Below are 20,467 nucleotides of genomic sequence, written 5' to 3'. Positions count from 1 at the left end.
TCTTTGACTGATTAAATAATGGTTACACTGACTCACTGCTCCACCTTCTGGTACAAACTGGTATTACATGGAAGTACAGCCCAGCACCAGTTTAGCTTGAGTTTCTTTTTTCTGGACACAAAGTCACAGCGGTTGTTGTTGCCTCAGAAAAAAAGTTAGATTTGGGGAAAAAACCAAGAAGTTAAAATGAAATGTAAAAAAATTATGTTTCTATGCACATCTGCAGTTTAGAAACATGTCAGTTTGGTAATATAAAATAAAATGTATTCCTATAACTTCTATATCCTAAGAGAACAAAGATTAAAATGTAACAGGGATAACATTTTAGAATATTAAAATCCCTCAAAGGGAAAAAAACTTGATGTGCACATCTATACTTGCAACTTCCTAAATAACATCCAGGATTATTCACTGCAGGTCCAGAAATCTGAGCTACCTCATCAGATCCAAGTTTGACATCAGCTGACACTCTTTACAGGAGACTCCAGCTGAACTCTGTGGAGCCTGATCTCAAGGTTTTTAAGTCTGACCCTGAAACCAGAAGAGGAACTTTCTGTCTCTTCAGATCCATTGTGATCCAGTGATCACAGTCCTGCATGATCACGCTGATGTTTGCACAGAGCAGATAATGAAGTGAATGTTTTTGCACATTGGTAACAGTGAAACAGTTTATTAACAGCGTGGGCTCGTTTGTGTTTGGAGTATGAACTGAGATTCATGAAGCTCTTGTCACACTGGTCACAGCTGAAGTTCCCTTTAACGTGTGTACGTTCATGAAGGTTACGACAACTTGATTGTGAAAAGCTCTTGTCACAGTGTCTGCACTTGTATGGTTTCTCTCCTGTGTGGACTCGTTTATGCTTTCTAAGGTCACATGCAGTGGTGAAGCATGACCCACACTGGTCACAGAGGTGCTTTTTAACCCCACTGTGACAGAGTTCATGTATTTTTAATTCACTCGGTGTGGGGAAGCCTTTCCCACATTCTTTGCAGTAGTTCATTTTGTCTCCAGTGTGTCTCCGCTGATGTAATTTTAGGCACCGCTGCTGATTGAAAGTTTTTCCACAAAGGTCACAACGAAACGCTTTCCCACCACCACAGCGATGACAGGGTTGAGAACTGGATCCATCTGTGTCGCTCTGCTTCTAAACAAAGAAACAAACACAGTGTAAGTCGGGGAATTCCTTCAACATTTTTGCAAGAATTAATAAATAGCACATTAGAATTCATGAACTGCCCAGCACTGCCGTTTAATGCAGTATAATCCCTAACAGGCAAACAGTTTATTTTCTAGAATTTTTCAAAACAGTTTCCTGTTCGTCATTTCCTTGTTTTCTTTCTGTCCTGTCAATTGAGGTCAAAATAAATAAACGAGGAAAATACATACCTCACAGTAACTGCACTTGTAGAGTTTCTTTCTGGTGTGGATCTGTTGGTGTTTTTTCAGGAACCGTAGAGTTGTAAAAGCCTTATTACACAGGTCACATTTATAAGGTCTCTCCATAGTGTGTGTAAACAGGTGGTGGTGCAATTCTGTGTCTGTTGCGCACTTTTTGCCGCATTGATCACAGTAGTAATCACCATGTAGAGTGTGAGTGGGTAGTTGCATATTTTGGTATCCTAACTGGCTGAAAGTTTTTCCACACATGTCACAGTCCTCCACCTTAATTCCAGGGTGGGTAACTTGATACATCGTTGAGCTGCTACACTGAGTGAAAACTCTGCCGCACTGATCGCAGCTGAGCGCTTTAACTTTGCAGTGTATGAGTTGGTGTGTTTTTAAGTGTTCAGGCTTAGTAAAAGATTTTCCACACAAGTCACAGCTAAATTGTCTTTCTTCAGTGTGGATGAGTTGATGACATTTCAGGTTAGACTGCCCAATAAACTCCTTCCCACACTCGTCACAACTGTATGTTTCCTCCGCCTTATTTCTGTGAAGTTTGTCGGCCTCTTGAGAGCACTGACTTCTCTCTCCATGTTGGTCCTGCAGTGACGGAGAAACAGAGGCAGTGAGTGAAATGCAGTCCTCAAACAAACTGAACCTCCCTCCATTAACACTTTTGAAGATGCCAACTGCCACTAGAATTTTAGATGATTCCCTAAAATATTTAAATACAGAAACAGTGACTAGATCAAAAGAAACAGGACAATATGTCTGTGAAGGCTCTCAATCATCCAGGTCATCGTAGTCAAAGGAGCTTGCAAAGAAAAGCGTCTGGACTTCTTTAAGTTTCCTTGAAGACGTTTCACCTCTCATCCGAGAAGCTTCTTCAGTTCTAAGAGTAACTGGTGGAGAGTCCCAGATTTTAAGCCCTATGGGAGTGTTCCCGTGGACGCTGTATTGATACTCTATGTAATCACACCTTCACCAAAACCTTGGCTGGTTGTGACCCATGACCTTTTACGATTAGGTAGAGGATCAAAAGGGTGTCCATGGATCTGATTTCCCTTTTATCTAACATATATATATTCCACATGGCAGTACCTTTGTCTTCTTACATGAAGATAATAGAGTTATTTATTTGTCCGTCTAAAGCAGTGGTTCCCAAACTTTTTTTTGCTAGGCCCCCCCTTTGTTTGACAACACAAATCTTCACAAAAAAACCCCAAACAAACAAAAAAAAAAACAAAACACATCCTCCAACCACACACACCCATAGTTTGTTTTCAAACTTCATTCATGAATTTCTACAATGGCAGATAGTCAGATTAACAGTATTTTGTCTCTATCTTCAGGTTTTACACACTCACACATAAACACGCAGTTACTGTCCCTCCATGTAGAAAGGCAGAAGCGTCACTGTGTAATTATCTTACATGTAGTTGTTTTTTTCCTATGTAATAACATTCAACATAGTTATCAATACATTTTTCAAAAATGCCTCTCTGTGCAAAATGGGTTCAAAACATAAACAACTGTGGGATCCTGTTTGTCCGTGATTTGGACAGGGGGAACAATGATGAAAAAATATTGCCGTAAACAGTTTATTTTGCAACACCACTAAACAAACAATAGTGTAAAATGTTCTTGAAACTCTCAATTTACCTGTCATGAATGAAGACCAGTATAAACAACTAGCCTCTGAAATAATGGTAAAGGAGTTAGAAAATGCCATGAGAAACCTGAAAGCTAATAAATCGCCAGGAAGTCATGAGTTCACATCTGAATTCAACAGGGAGTGCAGAATTATTAGGCAAGTTGTATTTTTGAGGAATAATTTTATTATTGAACAACAACCATGTTCTCAATGAACACAAAAAAACTCATTAATATCAAAGCTGAATGTTTTTGGAAGTAGTTTCTAGTTTGTTTTTAGTTTTAGCTATTTTAGGGGGATATCTGTGTGTGCAGGTGACTATTACTGTGCATAATTATTAGGCAACTTAACAAAAAACAAATATATACCCATTTCAATTATTTATTTTTACCAGTGACACCAATATAACATCTCCACATTCACAAATATACATTTCTGACATTCAAAAACAAAACAAAAACAAATCAGCGACCAATATAGCCACCTTTCTTTGCAAGGACACTCAAAAGCCTGCCATCCATGGATTCTGTCAGTGTTTTGATGATACCAGCCCAAACCAGTACTCCACCTCCACCTTGCTGGCGTCTGAGTGGGACTGGAGCTCTCTGCCCTTTACCAATCCAGCCACGGGCCCATCCATCTGGCCCATCAAGACTCACTCTCATTTCATCAGTCCATAAAACCTTAGAAAAACCAGTCTTGAGATATTTCTTGGCCCAGTCTTGACGTTTCAGCTTGTGTGTCTTGTTCAGTGGTGGTCGTCTTTCAGCCTTTCTTACCTTGGCCATGTCTCTGAGTATTGCACACCTTGTGCTTTTGGGCACTCCAGTGATGTTGCAGCTCTGAAATATGGCCAAACTGGTGGCAAGTGGCATCTTGGCAGCTGCACGCTTGACTTTTCTCAGTTCATGGGCAGTTATTTTGCGCCTTGGTTTTTCCACACGCTTCTTGCGACCCTGTTGACTATTTTGAATGAAACGCTTGATTGTTCGATGATCACGCTTCAGAAGCTTTGCAATTTTGAGACTGCTGCATCCCTCTGCAAGATATCTCACTATTTTTGACTTTTCTGAGCCTGTCAAGTCCTTCTTTTGACCCATTTTGCCAAAGGAAAGGACGTTGCCTAATAATTATGCACACCTGATATAGGGTGTTGATGTCATTAGACCACACCCCTTCTCATTACAGAGATGCACATCACCTAATATGCTTAATTGGTAGTAGGCTTTCGAGCCTATACAGCTTGGAGTAAGACAACATGCATGAAGAGGATGATGTGGACAAAATACTCATTTGCCTAATAATTCTGCACTCCCTATAATCTAAGAATCATAAGACATTATTTTGCATTCTCTCAGCTCAACTTTCTTCATTGGCTTTCTTGAGCGTAGACATGCCATACACTTCTTCCTACTCTGCCCTATAATCTTCCTCTTACTTCTTTATTGTCCTTCCTCTGTCTTGTGTTTTTTACTTTTTCCTGAAACACTCTCTCACGTCTTTTCTAAACCTAAAAAGAGGAATTTGGATTGATCAACTGGCCTTGAATTTGCAATTTGACACCCCTTTTCTCAACCGAAGTCTGGCTTGTGTTGAAGCCTGATAAGTGCTGAAATATCTACTTTTTGAACCATTTGATAAACAGGTTCTGGCGATCGAGCTGGCTGGCCCGACTTTATCGAAAATTTAAGGAAGCGAACGGCGTGTCAAACTCCCACTAAGGGCTGAACCCCTGGGATTTGGAATGTTGATTGGGAGATCAGATGTTCTTCAAAAATAATAAAGCTATTATTAGTCAGCACGGAAAGTCGTGGAGAGGTGTACGCTATATTCAGTAACTACTCAGGAAATTAAGATTTCTCTGATTAGACATTGGTTACATCTCAGATAGGGCTAACCCGGAAAACATCCTTAACTGGGTGTCGCATTAATTTATTAATTGACAAACCAGATGGAGCACATCAATTGCCGTTGATGTTCTTCAGAATAACGGCTCATTTAGCACAAGAAGATATAACAACATCACTGTAATCAGCAAGTTATATGTGCAGAAGCTTTCCATGGTTTCACGTAGAAATGTGAGTAGACCTCCTCATGTGTTGGACTTTGTGAACGCTGGTACACATTTCATTATTAGCTGTCAGACACTTAAAGTAAGCATCTTATTCATCGTGATGCCCCTGCGCCAGCGCAATCTGTGATTTTGCCAGAACAACACACCCGTATAAGAACTTGATTAGTCTGTGTACCCATTCCATGCAAGTCCACCTGGGTTTGGCTTGGAAGATGATTACTGTTTAGCCTTGTCAGCAAGGACACAGTGCAATTCAAGTTCTTGAACGACGACACAGATTCACACACACACCCCATCACTGATTTATTATTTATTTTTTGCACACTTACTGAATTCCCCCTCTCCTTTCCAAACGCCTTCGATGCTTGTGCCCTACCGGGGAAGATGGCAGTCGACTGGACCAGCGCAGACATGCTGCAGGACTGGATGCGCTGTCTACACCGGCTCTCTCTCACCCTTTACCCGCCCCTGTTGCTTGTCTTGTGTTTCTATGGTGTGTTGATAGTCATGTGCTTTTTGTGCTGAGGTGTTTTTTCTGTTATCAAACTGTTCTCCCACTAGGAGCTCAGTCTGAGTGGAGTTTTTTTTCTCCCCCTCTTACCTCATGTTATGTATTTTCGTTGTTTTTTCCTATCAGCCTACCTTTCTGACGTGTCTTCCCAATGTGATGTTTGTGTAAAGTTGGTCAGAAGGTTCCTTTGTAAGTGCGCATGCGCCATTAGCGTGCTGCCTGCTGTAACCCTAATTTCCTTCGGGATTAATAAAGTATTCTGATTCTGATTCAATTGGGCACTTGAAAAGACACAAATCCCACCTACCTGGAAAGAAGCAATTATATCTCTCATACCGAAGAAGGCCAAGGATAAGAAAGAATGTGGGTCCTAAGGCCAATTTCTGTACTTTATGTAGCTTACTGTATCTATACATCCATTGTGACAAAACGAATGGAAAAAATACTACTAACCTGATACATAATGATCAAGCTGTCTTTATACATAAACGTCAAAGCCAGTGTAACGCAAGACGCACTTTACACATAATGAACTGAATACAACAACATGCAGTTTATTTAAAAACTTATACGGCATATGCTTTCCTATAAGTTACATGGCTGATTTTAACCCTGTATTGCCTAATCGAATCCTAGATAATTTGACTACTTAATTTCTTCCAGTTGCCTTTCTTTGCCCCACTATTTCCTGTACACTGTCTTTCCTTTGACCCATGTGTCCCACTTGTACTGACACTTCTTTTTCTTGCCTTTCTCAATTTTATGCCGATGACATCCAGCTGTGCACGTCTTTAAAGGCTCATCAGATAAATGAGCTTCTAGCCTAGTTGAGGGAATAGTGACGGGCTCTCCAGTAATTGCTTTGTTTTAAACTCTTGCAAGTCTGAGTGTAATGTCTTGTAAAGTAATGCACAGGAATGTGAGATGTGAGAACCACAATGAAAATGACATTACAGAAGAAAATTGTGTATTGGAAAATTTCTTATATTAAGAATTGTGGCTTTAATATAAAACTGATTAACAGAACATGTGTTTCATCTTTACAAGTCTTGTTGTTTTAATTTCAGTAATGCATGTAGGAACAAGGCTAAATCTGGTGCCAGTTATAATGCTAATCACACAGCAGCAGCTGATAAAGTCCACACAGTTTCTTCCTCACCTTTTGTGTTGAATCCATCGTGACTGAGCTGAGTCCAAGTGGCTGAAAATGTTCCTCTGCTGCTCAGCGGTGATCAGCTGGGACACAAAACAGATCTTTATTAGGATTCCACTAGAGCTGCAGGGATTCAAGTAACTTGTTCATAAAAAAATTTGCTTCCATGACTACTTTAACTCTGTGGCTCTCAGTTGTCGACATGTAAGCGCTTCGTTGCGGAAATTTAGTGCATTAAATTAAACAAGTCACACTGCTGGAGCGCTGTAAAAGCAGGATACTTCATTCACTGGCAGTCTCCTACATGCCTTCACTTCTGCTACATGCAGGGGTCGCGGGGTTAACATAAGGGCATAACATATGCATAGGACAAGGAAGAGCGTATGTTAGCATACAATGAAAAAATTCTTCTACAGTTTCGTGACTGTTTTACTCATATTTGTGACTAAATACAGACGATCAATGAAACAGATCTACTAGCACATGGTAATAAAATTTTACATTAAACCCACGCAGTCCCCACTTTTGAAATAAAGTTTGCAGATGAATTGTTAACTTGGTTTGATAGTGTTTAAATCAGGAGGCTTGCTGAAGGCTGACAACAGCAGCCCTACATTATATGACCGTGATGCCTTTGAACATCAGGGGTGAATCTAAAGGGGGGCTTGGGGTGCACTACACCACATTTGTTTCAGGACTTTAGTAGTGTTAGTATAATTGTATTAAATAATTACATATTAAAAAAAAGTAAAAATATACACTACTGGTCAGTAATTCCTACAAGTGTTTCAACTTTTCTGGATCATTTCCAGCCCCCTGTGTCTGCATAAAAGCAGTGTTGGAACACACTGTGGTACCATACCCCCATGAGCACCAGCTGAACAGTATTTTACTGCAGAAAGTAGTGTGTTACAACAAAAATTCCAAGAACAGGGAATCAACAATGGAAGAGAGACAGACCAAGATAAGACTTCAATCCTTGAGCTAAGATAAGTACTGCTGGGCCATGAAGCACCGCCATCATTCTCCTAGTTATTAATAATCTCTGGTTCTCTGTCACAGCATGTCTTTGTTATGTCTTTCTCAGTTCCTCACACCAACAGGTCTCTGCAGAAGGCTGCCCCTCTCTGAGCTTGGTTTGCTGGAGATTTCTTCTTGTTAAAAGGGAGTTTTTCCCTTTCCACTGTCACCAATGCACTTGCTCATAGGGGTCATCCGGTGTAGGGTCTTTATCTCATAATATAAAACACCTTGAGGCAACTGTTGTTGTGATTTGGTGCTACATAAATAAAATCAAATTGAACGGAACTTCTTCATTCAGCTGAAAATCTTCTGTAAACAAATTAAAATCAAACCCAACATTCAATCCACAACATGATTAAAAACATTCCTCTTCTCCCAAATCAAGAGCTGCACATTAACCACCACAATATATTTGTCTTATTATACTCTATGCTTTTAAATATTCTGCTCTCAGAGGAGGCGGATGCATCTTTCACCCTCTCCTTATCTTCCCTGCTGCTGCTTCTATATCCTTGTCTGGTCTCGTCTGACTCTAACCCTGAGAGCCTCTCATTCTTGCTCTTGTTCTCTAAAACCTAAAGAAGAAGAACTGTGGATTTGATCAACTGGTCCCTTAACGCAATTGACAATGTATTCTCGATGAGAAGCCTGGGTTCGGGAGAGCCCGAGTGTCCTGGAGGGACGTTCCCTGCCGCATACATGATGGACGGTTGGCAAGAGTAGCAGGACTGTCTATTGAGGACATTGAAGACATCTACCCGTTCAGAACCATGATAACAGGGCTCTTGCTGATTGGAGCTGGCTTGGCCCTGGTTTATCTGAAATGGAAGAAAGCGGTGACTGCTGTTCAAAACCCCACAAGGCTTGCCGCTTTGACCGGAAATGTGGGAAGAGCTGTGAGTGATCAGTCTGTTCTTACTGAACCCAAGATGGGAAAGAGCTTGGAGGAGCTGATGAATCTTAAACGGCAGATACACCTGAAGACCAGTGATGGACGCTAAGAACAACTGTAAAATTGATGCAGCCTGTTTGTTCTAAAACAACATATCCATCATTTGTCATGTGGCCACCCCACCACCCCCGACAGCGCCAGCTGAATGCTTGAAGGCCGAGGCTGACAATGCTTGAAGGTTGATGCCAACGAGAACAACAACAATTCTCCCATGAGATACGATAACGGGAACGAAATGACTCTCCTGCCCGATCCCTCAAGGCCACCCGCGTAGGCTGGGGACTGTTGATCGTCACCTAACAGGCGTAAGGACACTTTCTCAGGCTGAACTCAAGACACACATCCCGACACGCTCGCACACATTTACAATGATACTGATATGCCCTCACCATCACCCTCCCTTCCTCGAATCCAACACCTCCTCCCATCAGATGTGGACAGCGGCTCATCAGGACGTGCGGTCGCAAGATTGCAGCATCCCAGATGCAGCTGTGTACATTGGCATACCCCCCATGCTGCTTGTGTTGTGTTTCATAGTGTTATGGTGTGATGATATCTGTGCTTTTAAGTGCTGGAGTTTCTGTCTTCTCCTCATGTCGAGTCCTTTTGGGGAAGTAGTGGCAGAAATTCTTTTTTTCTCCTGATCTGCCCTTCTGTGTTACACATTTCATTATTTTTGCTACCTAGCCTGACCTGTCTCCCCAATATGAAGTTTGTGTATTGTATGAACGGTCGGCAAGGTTTGTCATCTCAGTTGCAGGAAACTGCAACCAGCAAACAAAGGCATCCATTCATCAATTAACATTGTTTGCTTTCATCTCTGTTTCGTTAGATTTTGGTAACATCTTCCTGTTCATCACTTTACAGCAGCCACATTCACTACAATGAGACTTTGTAGGAGTTCAGTTCCTCTCATGTGCTCATCCACAGCAGCTGGACATTAAACTTTATTGTAATCCCACAAAGGAAAAATTCAGTTGTTGCAGCGGCACAACGGAAAGGAAGGAAAGAGGAACTTGAGATGTATGAGAAAACAATAAAACAAAATACATGAATGATATACATGATGATACATGAAAATGAATGAAGAAGAAAAATTAGCTGTGTTTATGCAGGTGTTCAGCCTCATTAACAGCTGCTTTCTAAACAGGAAGCAAGTTCATGTGAGCTTTGGTCTCACTCTGAGAGTACACAGATCTGCCAGTAGGGTGGCCTAAAAGATGTTTCTACACTGCACATGATTTAGAGATACATAAATATTTCTATCCGGAGTACAAACCACTTCATGTCAAATCTAATGTTGTTAAGTGACTGTTGCAACAGTCTGTTGATTTACTCCTGAGGCTGACCTAACAGCACAGGCTTATTGTCTGAGAAAAGCTGCCGATGAGCCAAAAAAACCTTCAACTCTGAAAAGTCAGCAAAGAATAAGAGAGAGAGAGAGCTGGCATCAAGGTTAGAGACACTATCTCACAGGAACAAAAGAGAGAGAACACCAGAGGGATTTGCTGCTTATCTCTTTAGAAAACGGGTCCAGGGCCACATGTTCACCTGGAAAATAAAGTTATAGTGACCCTGATACTGCAGCAGATCGCTCTGACTTCCTGTTATCACTTAAATAGAAATGAGGCTGTAGAGGTTTGGTGCAGGCAGAGAAACAGCTGCAGGGACAATGAAAAGTCTTTTCTGCTCCAACTTCTCCCAGCATGCTGAGCTAATGGTTAGTTGGTGTTTTTCTCCAAACACTCTCTCACTCTTCTCTCAACGTGTTCACAATAAACTGTGAACAGACACCGAGGAGAGCAGCAGAAGACCTCATTCAGGAGCTAAACTCAACATGAACTGAACTCACAGTAAAGTTAGCTCGGTGCTTACCTTTAGATGAGCCCACAAACCGAGAGAAACTCCGCGATGAAGCTGCAACTCTTTCCAAACACAGGAAACAGATCAGGGAGCAGAGACCCACGTGGTTCACGCTGATCTCAGCTACGATCCAGGAGACAAGGGTGGGCAGATCGATGCAGATATCGATCAGGACGTTGGTAGTGGTTTATGATCGATACTTTAGTTCGTTTCTCTCCTCTAAGTTCACTACTTTACTCCCGTTTCATGAAAAAGCAGCTCTCTCTGCTCGACTCCTCTCCTACACACACACTTTGCTCCGCCCCCTTCTTCCTAATCTGCTTTGATTCGATGCTGTTTGGACACGTGACTCGAAAAAGAGGCCGAGCCTGTTTTTTTTTTTAAATGAACTTTATTTGTCAACAACAATATAAACATGTAAGGCACTATTATTTATCCATGCATCTAAATATAAACGGTTGAGCATTACAACAAGAGAAATAACAAAAGAAAGAAAGAAAAAGATGCAGAATGTGAGAACATAGACACAAACAGTGTGAACAGAAAGGGAAATCATGATCCACATCTCAGGTAGAGAGGAGGCCTCCTTTTAACATAAATAGAACTTATTGAATAGAAATATAAGTTTAGGGGCTGTCTTTTCATTTACGTGTTTCAGCGACTTACTCGAGAGTTTAAAATCATCCAGTCATCTGTTTACACATGGTTTAGCTTGAAATGTCTGCATTTGTGAATAAAACATTTCCCAGTAAGAAGACAGTCCCAATCACCAAGTCTAACTTTGGGTTCTCAGCAACCATCCCAAATTTAACTACAGTCAAATGTGGTAACTGAATTCCCCTGGACTGTAGCCAGCTCCACATGTCAGTCCTGTTGCTGTTCCTCCATATGATATTAAAATGAAGAATATTTATAGACTCAATTAGTTTTGGAGAGGCTGATAGATTAGTCTGGACAGACTGTATATTTAAGTTAGCAAGATTCTCCCAAACAGTGTTTTGTCCCTCTGCAGCCACCTGTTAAAACTGACTTACACTTTTCTATATTAGGACAGATATGCTTATTTTCTTATCTTATTGCTGCAAACGACACTGCCCAGATATCGCAGCTCCTTTTTAATCTGTATATTGCTGATTGACTGCAGGGGGCACTCATGCAGAACTAGTATCTCACATTTATTTATATTCAGCTGTAGGCCTGAAGCTTTGGAGAAGTGGTTGATCACCTGTAAGGCTGAAGGGAGCTGGTCCTCATTTCTCAAAAACATGGTGGTATCATCTGCCAGCTGACTGATTATGATCTGTTCACCCATCACAGTTAGTGTGACTAAACGTAAGAGGCTCAGACAGTTCTATGCATTTATCTTTTCTAACAGGAAACATGCCTACATTGTTCTGATAGTTTGCATTTTGTTTCCAGCAAATGAACATTTTTCTCCAACAGAAAGAATGCTTTATCTTAACTGCTATATTGTTTTACTTTTACTTTGTGAATCATGAAAAATTATTAAAATTATTAATAATTTTAAAATGATAGCGGCACAAAGGAAAAATGTTTGCAGCACAAATGTATGACATTAATTTTGTTTGGCTCGTGTAATGTGGAGTGGCTTGTTGACCTTTTGATCTTTACATTTTCATTAATATCTTTAAAACAGAAGCAGCACAAATGAAAGTTTTTGCAGCACAAACGTTTGTTGGATTTGAAGAAGGTGGACATGCAGCTAAACAAGTCACTCCTGGACTGATTGGAGAGAGGACCAGAGAAAATTACAGAGTCCGACATGGCTTTTTCCCCCCGACATGTTGTCATATCATTTTTGATTGGTCAAAACAACGATAGTATTCTGGGAAAAACATTGCGGATAATTTTTTTATAACTCTGGTTTTTCTTGGCCTATCAACACAATTTAAAAACTGATTTATGGTTTGAAGTCGACACAACACTTTTAGCACAAAAATGGGGGAATCAGGGTTATCTTGGGTTGATACATCATCTTGTTGCTATGTCATCTTAAATTGGTCATGTGATTGGTTTACCATGACTACTTCATTCTGCCTGAGCCAATCAGCTGCACTTGTGCGATTGTTTCGCTCCTCCCAGCTCCCAGAAAGCTAAAGACAGTTTCAAGCGTCAGCGTGTTGAAAAAACTTAAAGTGTCAGCACCACATTGTAGTCTTAATAACTGTAACACCATTGTAACGATAGAAATAGTACTTAGATTACAAGTTACTGAAGAAGTACCGGGGTTAGTATCACAATGTATTGATATTTTCTTACATCCCTAGTTATGAGGAATGTATCTGTAACTTGTTAAATCTGTGCCTTGAAGAATTAAGACGTTCCTGAAAATGGCAATTTTATTTATATCACACATTTCATTACATGTAAACTAAATATTCTTAACACAGAAGCTAAAGACATAAAAACCTGTTAAGGTTTACAATACTTTGAAATCAGCAAACAGAACTAAACTAAACCTAACAACACCACCAATGAAAAAAAGGTCTGGAGTCTGTTTTTAATGTACCGTATACAAAGATGTAACAGATGTCAAGTCAGCAGGTGACAGGACCACAGTAACAGAAGGCATCTTTGGACTGCAATTAAAATAGAGGCCCAAAAACTGACCCATTCTACTTTTAAATACTCTAGGAACAACAAGTAGGCCTGCAGTGTGAGAGCAAAGTGCTCTAATAGGGTGATATGGTACTACAAGGTCAAATAAGATGGGGCCTGATTATTTAAGACCTTGTATGTGAGGAGCAGGATTGTAGATTCAATTCTGGATTTAACAGGAAGCCAAAACAGGAGAAATCTGCTCTCTCTTTCTAGTCCCTGTCAGGACTCTTGCTGCAGCATTTTGGATTAACTGAAGGCTTTTCAGCGAGTTTTTAGTTTTCAAGCTGAGTCCTGGGGTGACTTCTTAAGTAATGGTTTAACTACTGTCAGGTTGAATGTCTGTGATACATAGACAATTAATAGATAAGTCAGACATTTCTTTAATTATACTACTACCATACTATAACTACAACTAAATAGCACTGTTTCCAAGTGGAGGAAAGATTTTAATGTAATAAGGATATTTTTAAGCATTACAATTCAAATAAACATTAAAGAAAACAAGAAAATTGAGAGAAACCTGATGTATAACAGATGAGGGATTCCAGCACAAATTACAGCAGCTTTCACATCAAACTTCTCAAATGCAACAGAACTGTCTGTCTCTTCAGATTCATTATGATCCAATGATAAGAATGATTTCAGCCATTGTCATGATCACGCTGATGTTTGCACAGAGCAGATAATGAAGTGAATGTTTTTGCACATTGGTAACAGTGAAACAGTTTATTTGCAGCGTGGGATCGTTTGTGTTTGGAGTATGAACTGAGATTCCTGAAGCTCTTGTCACACTGGTCACAGCTGAAGTTCCCTTTAACGTGTGTATGTTCATGTTTGTTACGACTCCATGACAGTGAGAAGCTTTTGTCACAGTGTCTGCACTTGTATGGTTTCTCTCCTGTGTGGACTCGTTTATGCTCTTTAAGCTCACCTGCAGTGGTGAAGGATGACCCACACTGGTCACACACGTGCTTTTTAACCCCACTGTGGATGAGTTCATGTTTTTTCAATGCAGTTGCTGTGGTGAAGACACTCCCACATTCTTTGCAGTAGTTCAGTTTCTCTCCAGTGTGTATACGTTGATGTAATTTCAGGCTCTGTTGCCAACTGAAAGTTTTTCCACAAAGGTCACATCGAAAGTCTTTCCCACCACCACAGTGACGACAGGGTTGAGAACTGGATCCATCTGTGTCGCTCTGCTTCTAAACAAAGACACAAAGACAGTGTAAGTCAGGGAATTCCTTCAACATTTTTATCCTTTTATCCTGACCTGAAATAAAGAGCATCTCTGCCAACGTTTAATTACTATTTAATGTTTACATTGTAACATACAGATTACTGGGATATAATAAGGCTTCCTTTTTTCTTCTGAAAAACGTTACCAACGATCCACTTAAAGTATCCAATATATTTTAATGTACAATAGCTACATGTGGTGCATGAAATTTCACACTTTTTAATTCATGTCACTTTTCAAATGCAGATGAATGTATTTGATGAAGAGGAACAGCAACAAGCACCGGCACTCTGGCTGCAAGCACACTCTCACCATAAGTTGAGGACATAAATAAAATTAGACTATTAAAAATCAGTAGATTTTTTAGGCAGTCAGGTGGACGGACTGATTGGTTTTAGTTAGATCAACCTCCTGTTGTTCAGTTAGTGAATGCAAGTAAAATGGTTCTTATATAGCACCTTGAGTGCTCAGGTAGAGTAGAAAAGTGCTTCGTACAGCATGTCTTATTCACACATTCACACTCATCAATACAAACACTTTTTCTAAGCTAAAGTGCTTTCTGGGGTGGCTGTAGTTAAGGAGGTAGACCATAACACTAGAATAAGATTGTTTAACACTACAGTAACGCTAATGGTATTGTACTACAAAAAAACAAAAAAACAACAACAATCTGTTACTGAGCTAACACTAATGTTAACACTGTAGTTGCTCAGTTAGTCAATGCAAGATGACACAGTTAGAGCTGGGCATTTAATTTTAAACTAAATTGCAGTTTCAGCCTTATATTACACTGAAAATAAATTGAGATAAAAACAAATTTTTGTTTTTATTTTCAATGAAAAACAATGATGTTGTCTAATGTTTCATAATCATTGTGCTGTTCTCATTCTTCCTTAAAAACTCAAACTCACTTGCTGTTCAGAGGTTTCAATAGAAACCTGTGGCAGGATCATTAACGGTTTCAGCTGCAGTATTTGCAGAGGTAGAAGTTTACAAGAAGGATGCTTCAGCCAAAAACATCCAGTGAAGTTTCGGGTTTATTTCTACTATATAACTCTGTGTTCCCTACCCAGACTGCCCAGCAAATAAGAGTCTATTATAAAATTATACTGACCATCATGCTGGGTAAAACTAGCAAACAATTTCATAAGTAAGAATAAGTTCAGATGTGATTGTTTTGAAAGCCCCACTTGCCAGGTCTCCTGTGGAAGCATGTATATAAAATTATAAGATAAGAAATACATACCTCACAGTAACTGCACTTGTAGATTTTCTTTCTAGTGTGCATTTGTTGGTGGATTCCCAGGCAATATGGAGATTTAAAAGCCTTGTCACACAGGTCACATTTATACGGTCTCTCCTCAGTGTGGGTATACATGTGTTTTTGTAATTGGCTGTACTTAACAAACGGTTTGCCGCACTGATCACAGCAGTACACATCCTGTCCAGTGTGAATGCGCTGGTGTTTATTTCGAGTATCTATCAGGCTGAACATTTTTCCACAAAAGTCACAGCTGTATGGCTTATTTCCAGAATGGGTAACTTGGTGCACCCGTAAGTTGCTGTTGCAAGTAAAAGATTTCCCACACTGTTCACAGCTGTATGCTTTAACTCCACTGTGGATAAGCTTATGCTTTTCCAAGCCATCTTTCCGGGTAAAACTCTTCCCACATTGATCACAGCTGTATGGTTTAACTCCAGTGTGAATGAGCTTATGCTTTTCCAAGACTTCTCTCCGGGTAAAACTATTCCCACATTGATCACAAGTAAATGGTTTAAGTCCAGTGTGAATGAGTTGGTGTGTTTTTAAGTGACCAGACTCAGTAAATGATTTCCCACACTGAGCACAGGTATATGGTCTAACTCCACTGTGGATGCGCTTATGCTTTTCTAAGTCAGATTTCCGGAGAAAACTCTTTTCACATTCATCACAGCTGAATGGTTTAACTCCACTGTGGATGCGCTTATGCTTTCCTAAGCCATCTTTCCCAGTAAAATTTTTCCCGCATTGATCACAATTGAATGGTTTTAATCCACTGTGAATATGTTTGTGTATTTTTAAGTTTCCAGACTGAGTAAAACTTTTTCCACACACATCACAACTGAATGGTCTCTCTCCAGTGTGAATTAGTTGGTGTTTTTTTAAGTGACTAGACTCAGTAAATGATTTCCCACACTCCTCACAGCTGTATTTTCTCTCTCTCTTTCTTCTGTGAGATTTGTTGGCCACCTGAGAGCGCTGACGTTTAGCTCCATGTTGGTCCTGCAGTGACAGAGATACAAACAGAGGCAGTGAGTGAAATGCAGTCGAGGAACAAACTAAATCTTCAAACTTCATCCATTAATTCTAGTTTTCAACCTAGCTGGAGTGTCACAAAATGCCGTATTTATCTGACTTCCACCTACTGGTCGAACTAAGCAGGTCAAAGGGATAGAAAAAAAATAACCCTGGGTCTGTGGGCGGATTGCCCCTCTTGGGTGATTGTACCTGGACCCGGGGGTATAGAGTATGTTTGGGGAGTGCGAGTGTGTGTACAGTGTTCATTTCTATTTGTCTTCAGTATTTGTATATGTATATATGTATGTATGAGGGTGGGAATGCTTGTGAGTGAGTGAGTCCTTTATTTGTCACATGCAAAGTTTGGATCCCACTGACATCACATGGGAAGAGAGATCGGAGACAGGTAGGCCTCTGTCAGTGCGCCCCAGGGCAGCTGTGGCTACAATGTAGCTGCCATCGCCAGTGTGTGAATGTGTGTGTGAATGGGTGAATGGGTGAATGACTGAATGTAGTGTGAAGTGCTTTGGGGTCCTTAGGGACTGAGTAAAGCGCTATACAAATGCAGGCCATTTACCATTTTACCATTTACAGGTAGTAATTGGAAAAACAATGAAGTGTACAATACAATGGGCAAATGGAGGAGAGAGAAAAAGGAAGACCTCTATTCATACTGGGCTCCTTGTGGGAGGTCAGTGTGAGGACAGAACCCCCACCCCCCACCCCCCCCAAAAAAAAAAACAAAACAAAACCAACTCCTCAGCACAGACATCTCCACATCACAACACCATGAATGCACATGACAAGCAACGGGGGTGAGAGATGATTCCAGGATAGGGGGGCGTGGGATGGGGACTTAAAAGTCTGTTACGGAATAAATATATATTCTTAGTGGTCAAAGGAGCTTGCAAAGAAAAGTGTCTGGACTTCTTTAAGTTACTTGAAGACGTTTCACCTCTCATCCGAGAAGCTTCTTCAGTTCTAAGGTCAAATGGTGGAGAGTCCCAGATATAAACCTAGTGGGAGTCTCCCCCCACGGAGGGACAAAAGGACCCCCTGATGATCCTCTAATCGCCTGAGCCAAGGTGTGAAACTGGGTGTGGGTCCCAATCAGCCAGAGTTTCGGGTGTGTTCATTGTGAAACCTGGCCCCACCTTATCATGCGAATTCCTGAGGTCAGATGGCCCAGGATGTGAGTGGGCGTTAAGGCGTCTGGGAAGGATCTCAAAACTGGATTATAGATGGCAGAGAGTTGGTGTCGTAAACCCCCGCCTCTGTTCAAAGATGGTCGCTCACAGTGGACATAGATGCTTCTTTCACTCCTCTTTTAAATAATCTGTCCTCTCTGTCCAAAATGTGAACATTGGCATCCTCAAAAGAGTGACCTTTATCCTTAAGATGCAGATGGACTGCTGAGTCTTGTCCTGTGGAGGTGGCTCTTCTGTGTTGTGCCATGTGCTCGTGAAGTGGCTGTTTGGTCTCAGATGTAGAGGTCTGAGCATTCCTCGCTGCACTGTACAGCAAACACCACATTGTTAAGTCTGTGTTTTGGCGTTTTGTCTTTCGGGTGAACCAGTTTGTGTCTGAGCGTGTTGCTGGGTCTGAAATGCACTGGGATGTCATGCTTGGAGAAATGACATCCCGGTGCATCAGGGGGTCCTTTTGTCCCTCTGTGGGGGGTCACTCACACTAGGCTTATATCTGGGACTCTCCACCATTTGACCTTAGAACTGAAGAAACTTCTCGGATGAGAGGTGAAACGTCTTCAAGCAACTTAAAGAAGTCCAGACGCTTTTCTTTGCAAGCTCCTTAGACTACGATGACCTGGATGACTGAGAACCTTCACAGACATAGGCAGGGAAGTCTTTTCCTTTTCTGTCTCTTACAGAGGAGGGAGCGGATACCAGACAAGGACGAGGAGATACGAGGATGCTTCACAACAGACACCAAGACTGCCACGTCCGTGCGGGAGGAAGATAGCTGCTATATTCCATGTTTTTGTCTCACTATATAATACTGTACAGACCGCTTGGGGGTCATCCTTTTTGTGAAACATGCTGCTGGTTCACATAGAGGTCCACAGCGCTGTGTAAATCTGTAATTTCAACTGCCAAAAGCAAAGTAAATCATTTTTTAAAGACCTTTCTCCTGAGATTTCTTCCAAAAATTCTGAACACAACAGCACTCAGGTATGAACTGGCTCACTCCTGGTGGCTGCTTAGCGGGACCTGGTTCCCCTGGCTCGGTCGGGCCCCTAGGTCGGGTGGGCGACCCCTCGGACCTCTGGGCCCAGGGCTCTGGTGCAGCTGGTTGCTTGCGGAGCCTGTGGGCACGTCACTGCAGCACACTGTAGCTTTTGCACTGTGGCAGCTGGGTGAGCCCCTGTCTGGGGCTCTTCACTAGCAGGGTGGCACGGCTGCCCATCCCGAGGTCCTCCTTGGGCTCTCACGCTCTGAGGAGGCCTCTAGATGTCTGGGTCCTGGAACTCTTCCATGCCTGCTTCATGTCCTGGGGGGCAGGGCTATGGCTCCCCACAGCCACTATCAGATAGTTACATGGAGAAATCTTTTGAATATAAACACAGGTGTCCATACCTGTGTGCACACGGGTGCAGACACGGGTGCTTAAGGACATAAACCATATCTTCCTTGTCTACTGCCTAAAAGCGCACCGTATGCTTTCGGTCTTGCGTGCTGCACAATAAAATTCAATATTTAGTATTTACTGTTATAGCTATCTAGGCTATTGCTGTGTTCTCCCTACTGTGTTGTTCTCTTTTTGCCTGTTTTCTTCTCATTTTTTTCCAACATAATCTGGCAGATTTTTGATGTCTTTCCTCACTGTCCCTCTTCCCTGTTTTTCTTTCCCTTGCCTTTTCTTGAACTTCCCTTGTCTACGTCTTTCCCTTTCCTATCCCCCAGTCATGTCTGTTCTGTTTGGAATAACTTAACAGTAAATAAATAATAACAATGATAAAGATCAATCAAGTGGACCAGTACGGCAAAGCCATAAACCTGTTGGACATTTTTCTTGGCCTTCAGACAATAATTCTGACTGCTACTGTTAATAGTGAAGCAGCAGACCAGTGGAGAGGTGTGTGCCGAGACCAGCTCTGAACAGAGACTGTAACTGTCCATGTGAAAGTTGGCAATAAAGCCTGACTTGTGAGCACAAACATTGTGTGTGGTGTGTCCACCTTAGACTTCTGTTGATTGGCTCTTTTTTGCATCTCACCCATAAAATCTCTCTTTCACGTGATTCTTGAGTAGGTGGTTTGCGGCATAATTTGCATAGTAGTTTTCTGGTTTCTGTCACACTTTTCAGAATCAAATCATGTCCGTGCTACAGAGGGAGCCCCTCATTTAGGAATAAAGTGCTCGACAAGGTGTTGAAGAGAAAACAAAAACATTGCCGTAAACAGTGTATTTTGGGAAACAACGAAGCAAATGATAGTGTATAATATGAAACGATAGATGTTTTTATATCGTTCATCTAATATGTATTTCATCATGTTGCACAGCCATAGATGTAGCTGAGATATTTTTCTCACCTCCTGCGTTGAAGTCATTGTTTCCTCTGTAGTGGCTGAGCTGAGTCCAAATGGCTGAAACTGTTCCTCTGCTGCTCCACCAGACTCTTCTCCTCCTGTTACTCAGCTGGGACACAAAAGTATAGATATGTATTTTATCCCTGACAAGAAGAAACAGAGCAAATAA

The 20,467-nt window shown here is 41.3% G+C and overlaps 2 protein-coding genes across 4 annotated transcripts in view; both read right to left on the bottom strand.

Moving 5' to 3' along the window:
• The window catches only part of LOC102290362 (zinc finger protein 239), a 33,472-nt gene extending 26,614 nt beyond the window's left edge, over window positions 1-6,858 (bottom strand). Inside the window, exons 1-2 of one of the 2 annotated variants that reach the window (XM_042227946.1) lie at window positions 6,783-6,858; window positions 1,388-1,984 (exon numbers count right to left, since the gene is read on the bottom strand). In XM_042227946.1, the coding sequence (XP_042083880.1) occupies window positions 1,388-1,984; window positions 6,783-6,800 (615 nt within the window). In that variant the 5' untranslated portion in view covers window positions 6,801-6,858. The remainder of the gene's footprint in view (window positions 1-1,387; window positions 1,985-6,782) is intronic. The other variant, XM_042227947.1, reaches the window with a different exon arrangement.
• Window positions 6,859-13,405: 6,547 nt separating this feature from the next.
• LOC102292218 (zinc finger protein 665) overlaps window positions 13,406-20,467 on the bottom strand; it is a 20,663-nt gene continuing 13,601 nt past the window's right edge. Inside the window, exon 4 of one of the 2 annotated variants that reach the window (XM_014339411.2) lies at window positions 13,406-14,438. In XM_014339411.2, coding sequence (XP_014194897.1) covers window positions 13,878-14,438 — 561 coding nt within the window. In that variant the 3' untranslated portion in view covers window positions 13,406-13,877. The remainder of the gene's footprint in view (window positions 14,439-20,467) is intronic. The other variant, XM_014339412.2, reaches the window with a different exon arrangement.

The sequence above is a fragment of the Haplochromis burtoni genome, unplaced genomic scaffold (assembly GCF_018398535.1).
Source record: "Haplochromis burtoni strain Fernald_Lab_line unplaced genomic scaffold, NCSU_Asbu1 Contig_291, whole genome shotgun sequence".
Taxonomy (NCBI): Eukaryota; Metazoa; Chordata; class Actinopteri; order Cichliformes; family Cichlidae; genus Haplochromis; species Haplochromis burtoni.
Note: the sequence above shows the minus strand (reverse complement) of the source record. Positions and strands in the feature narration are given on the sequence as shown.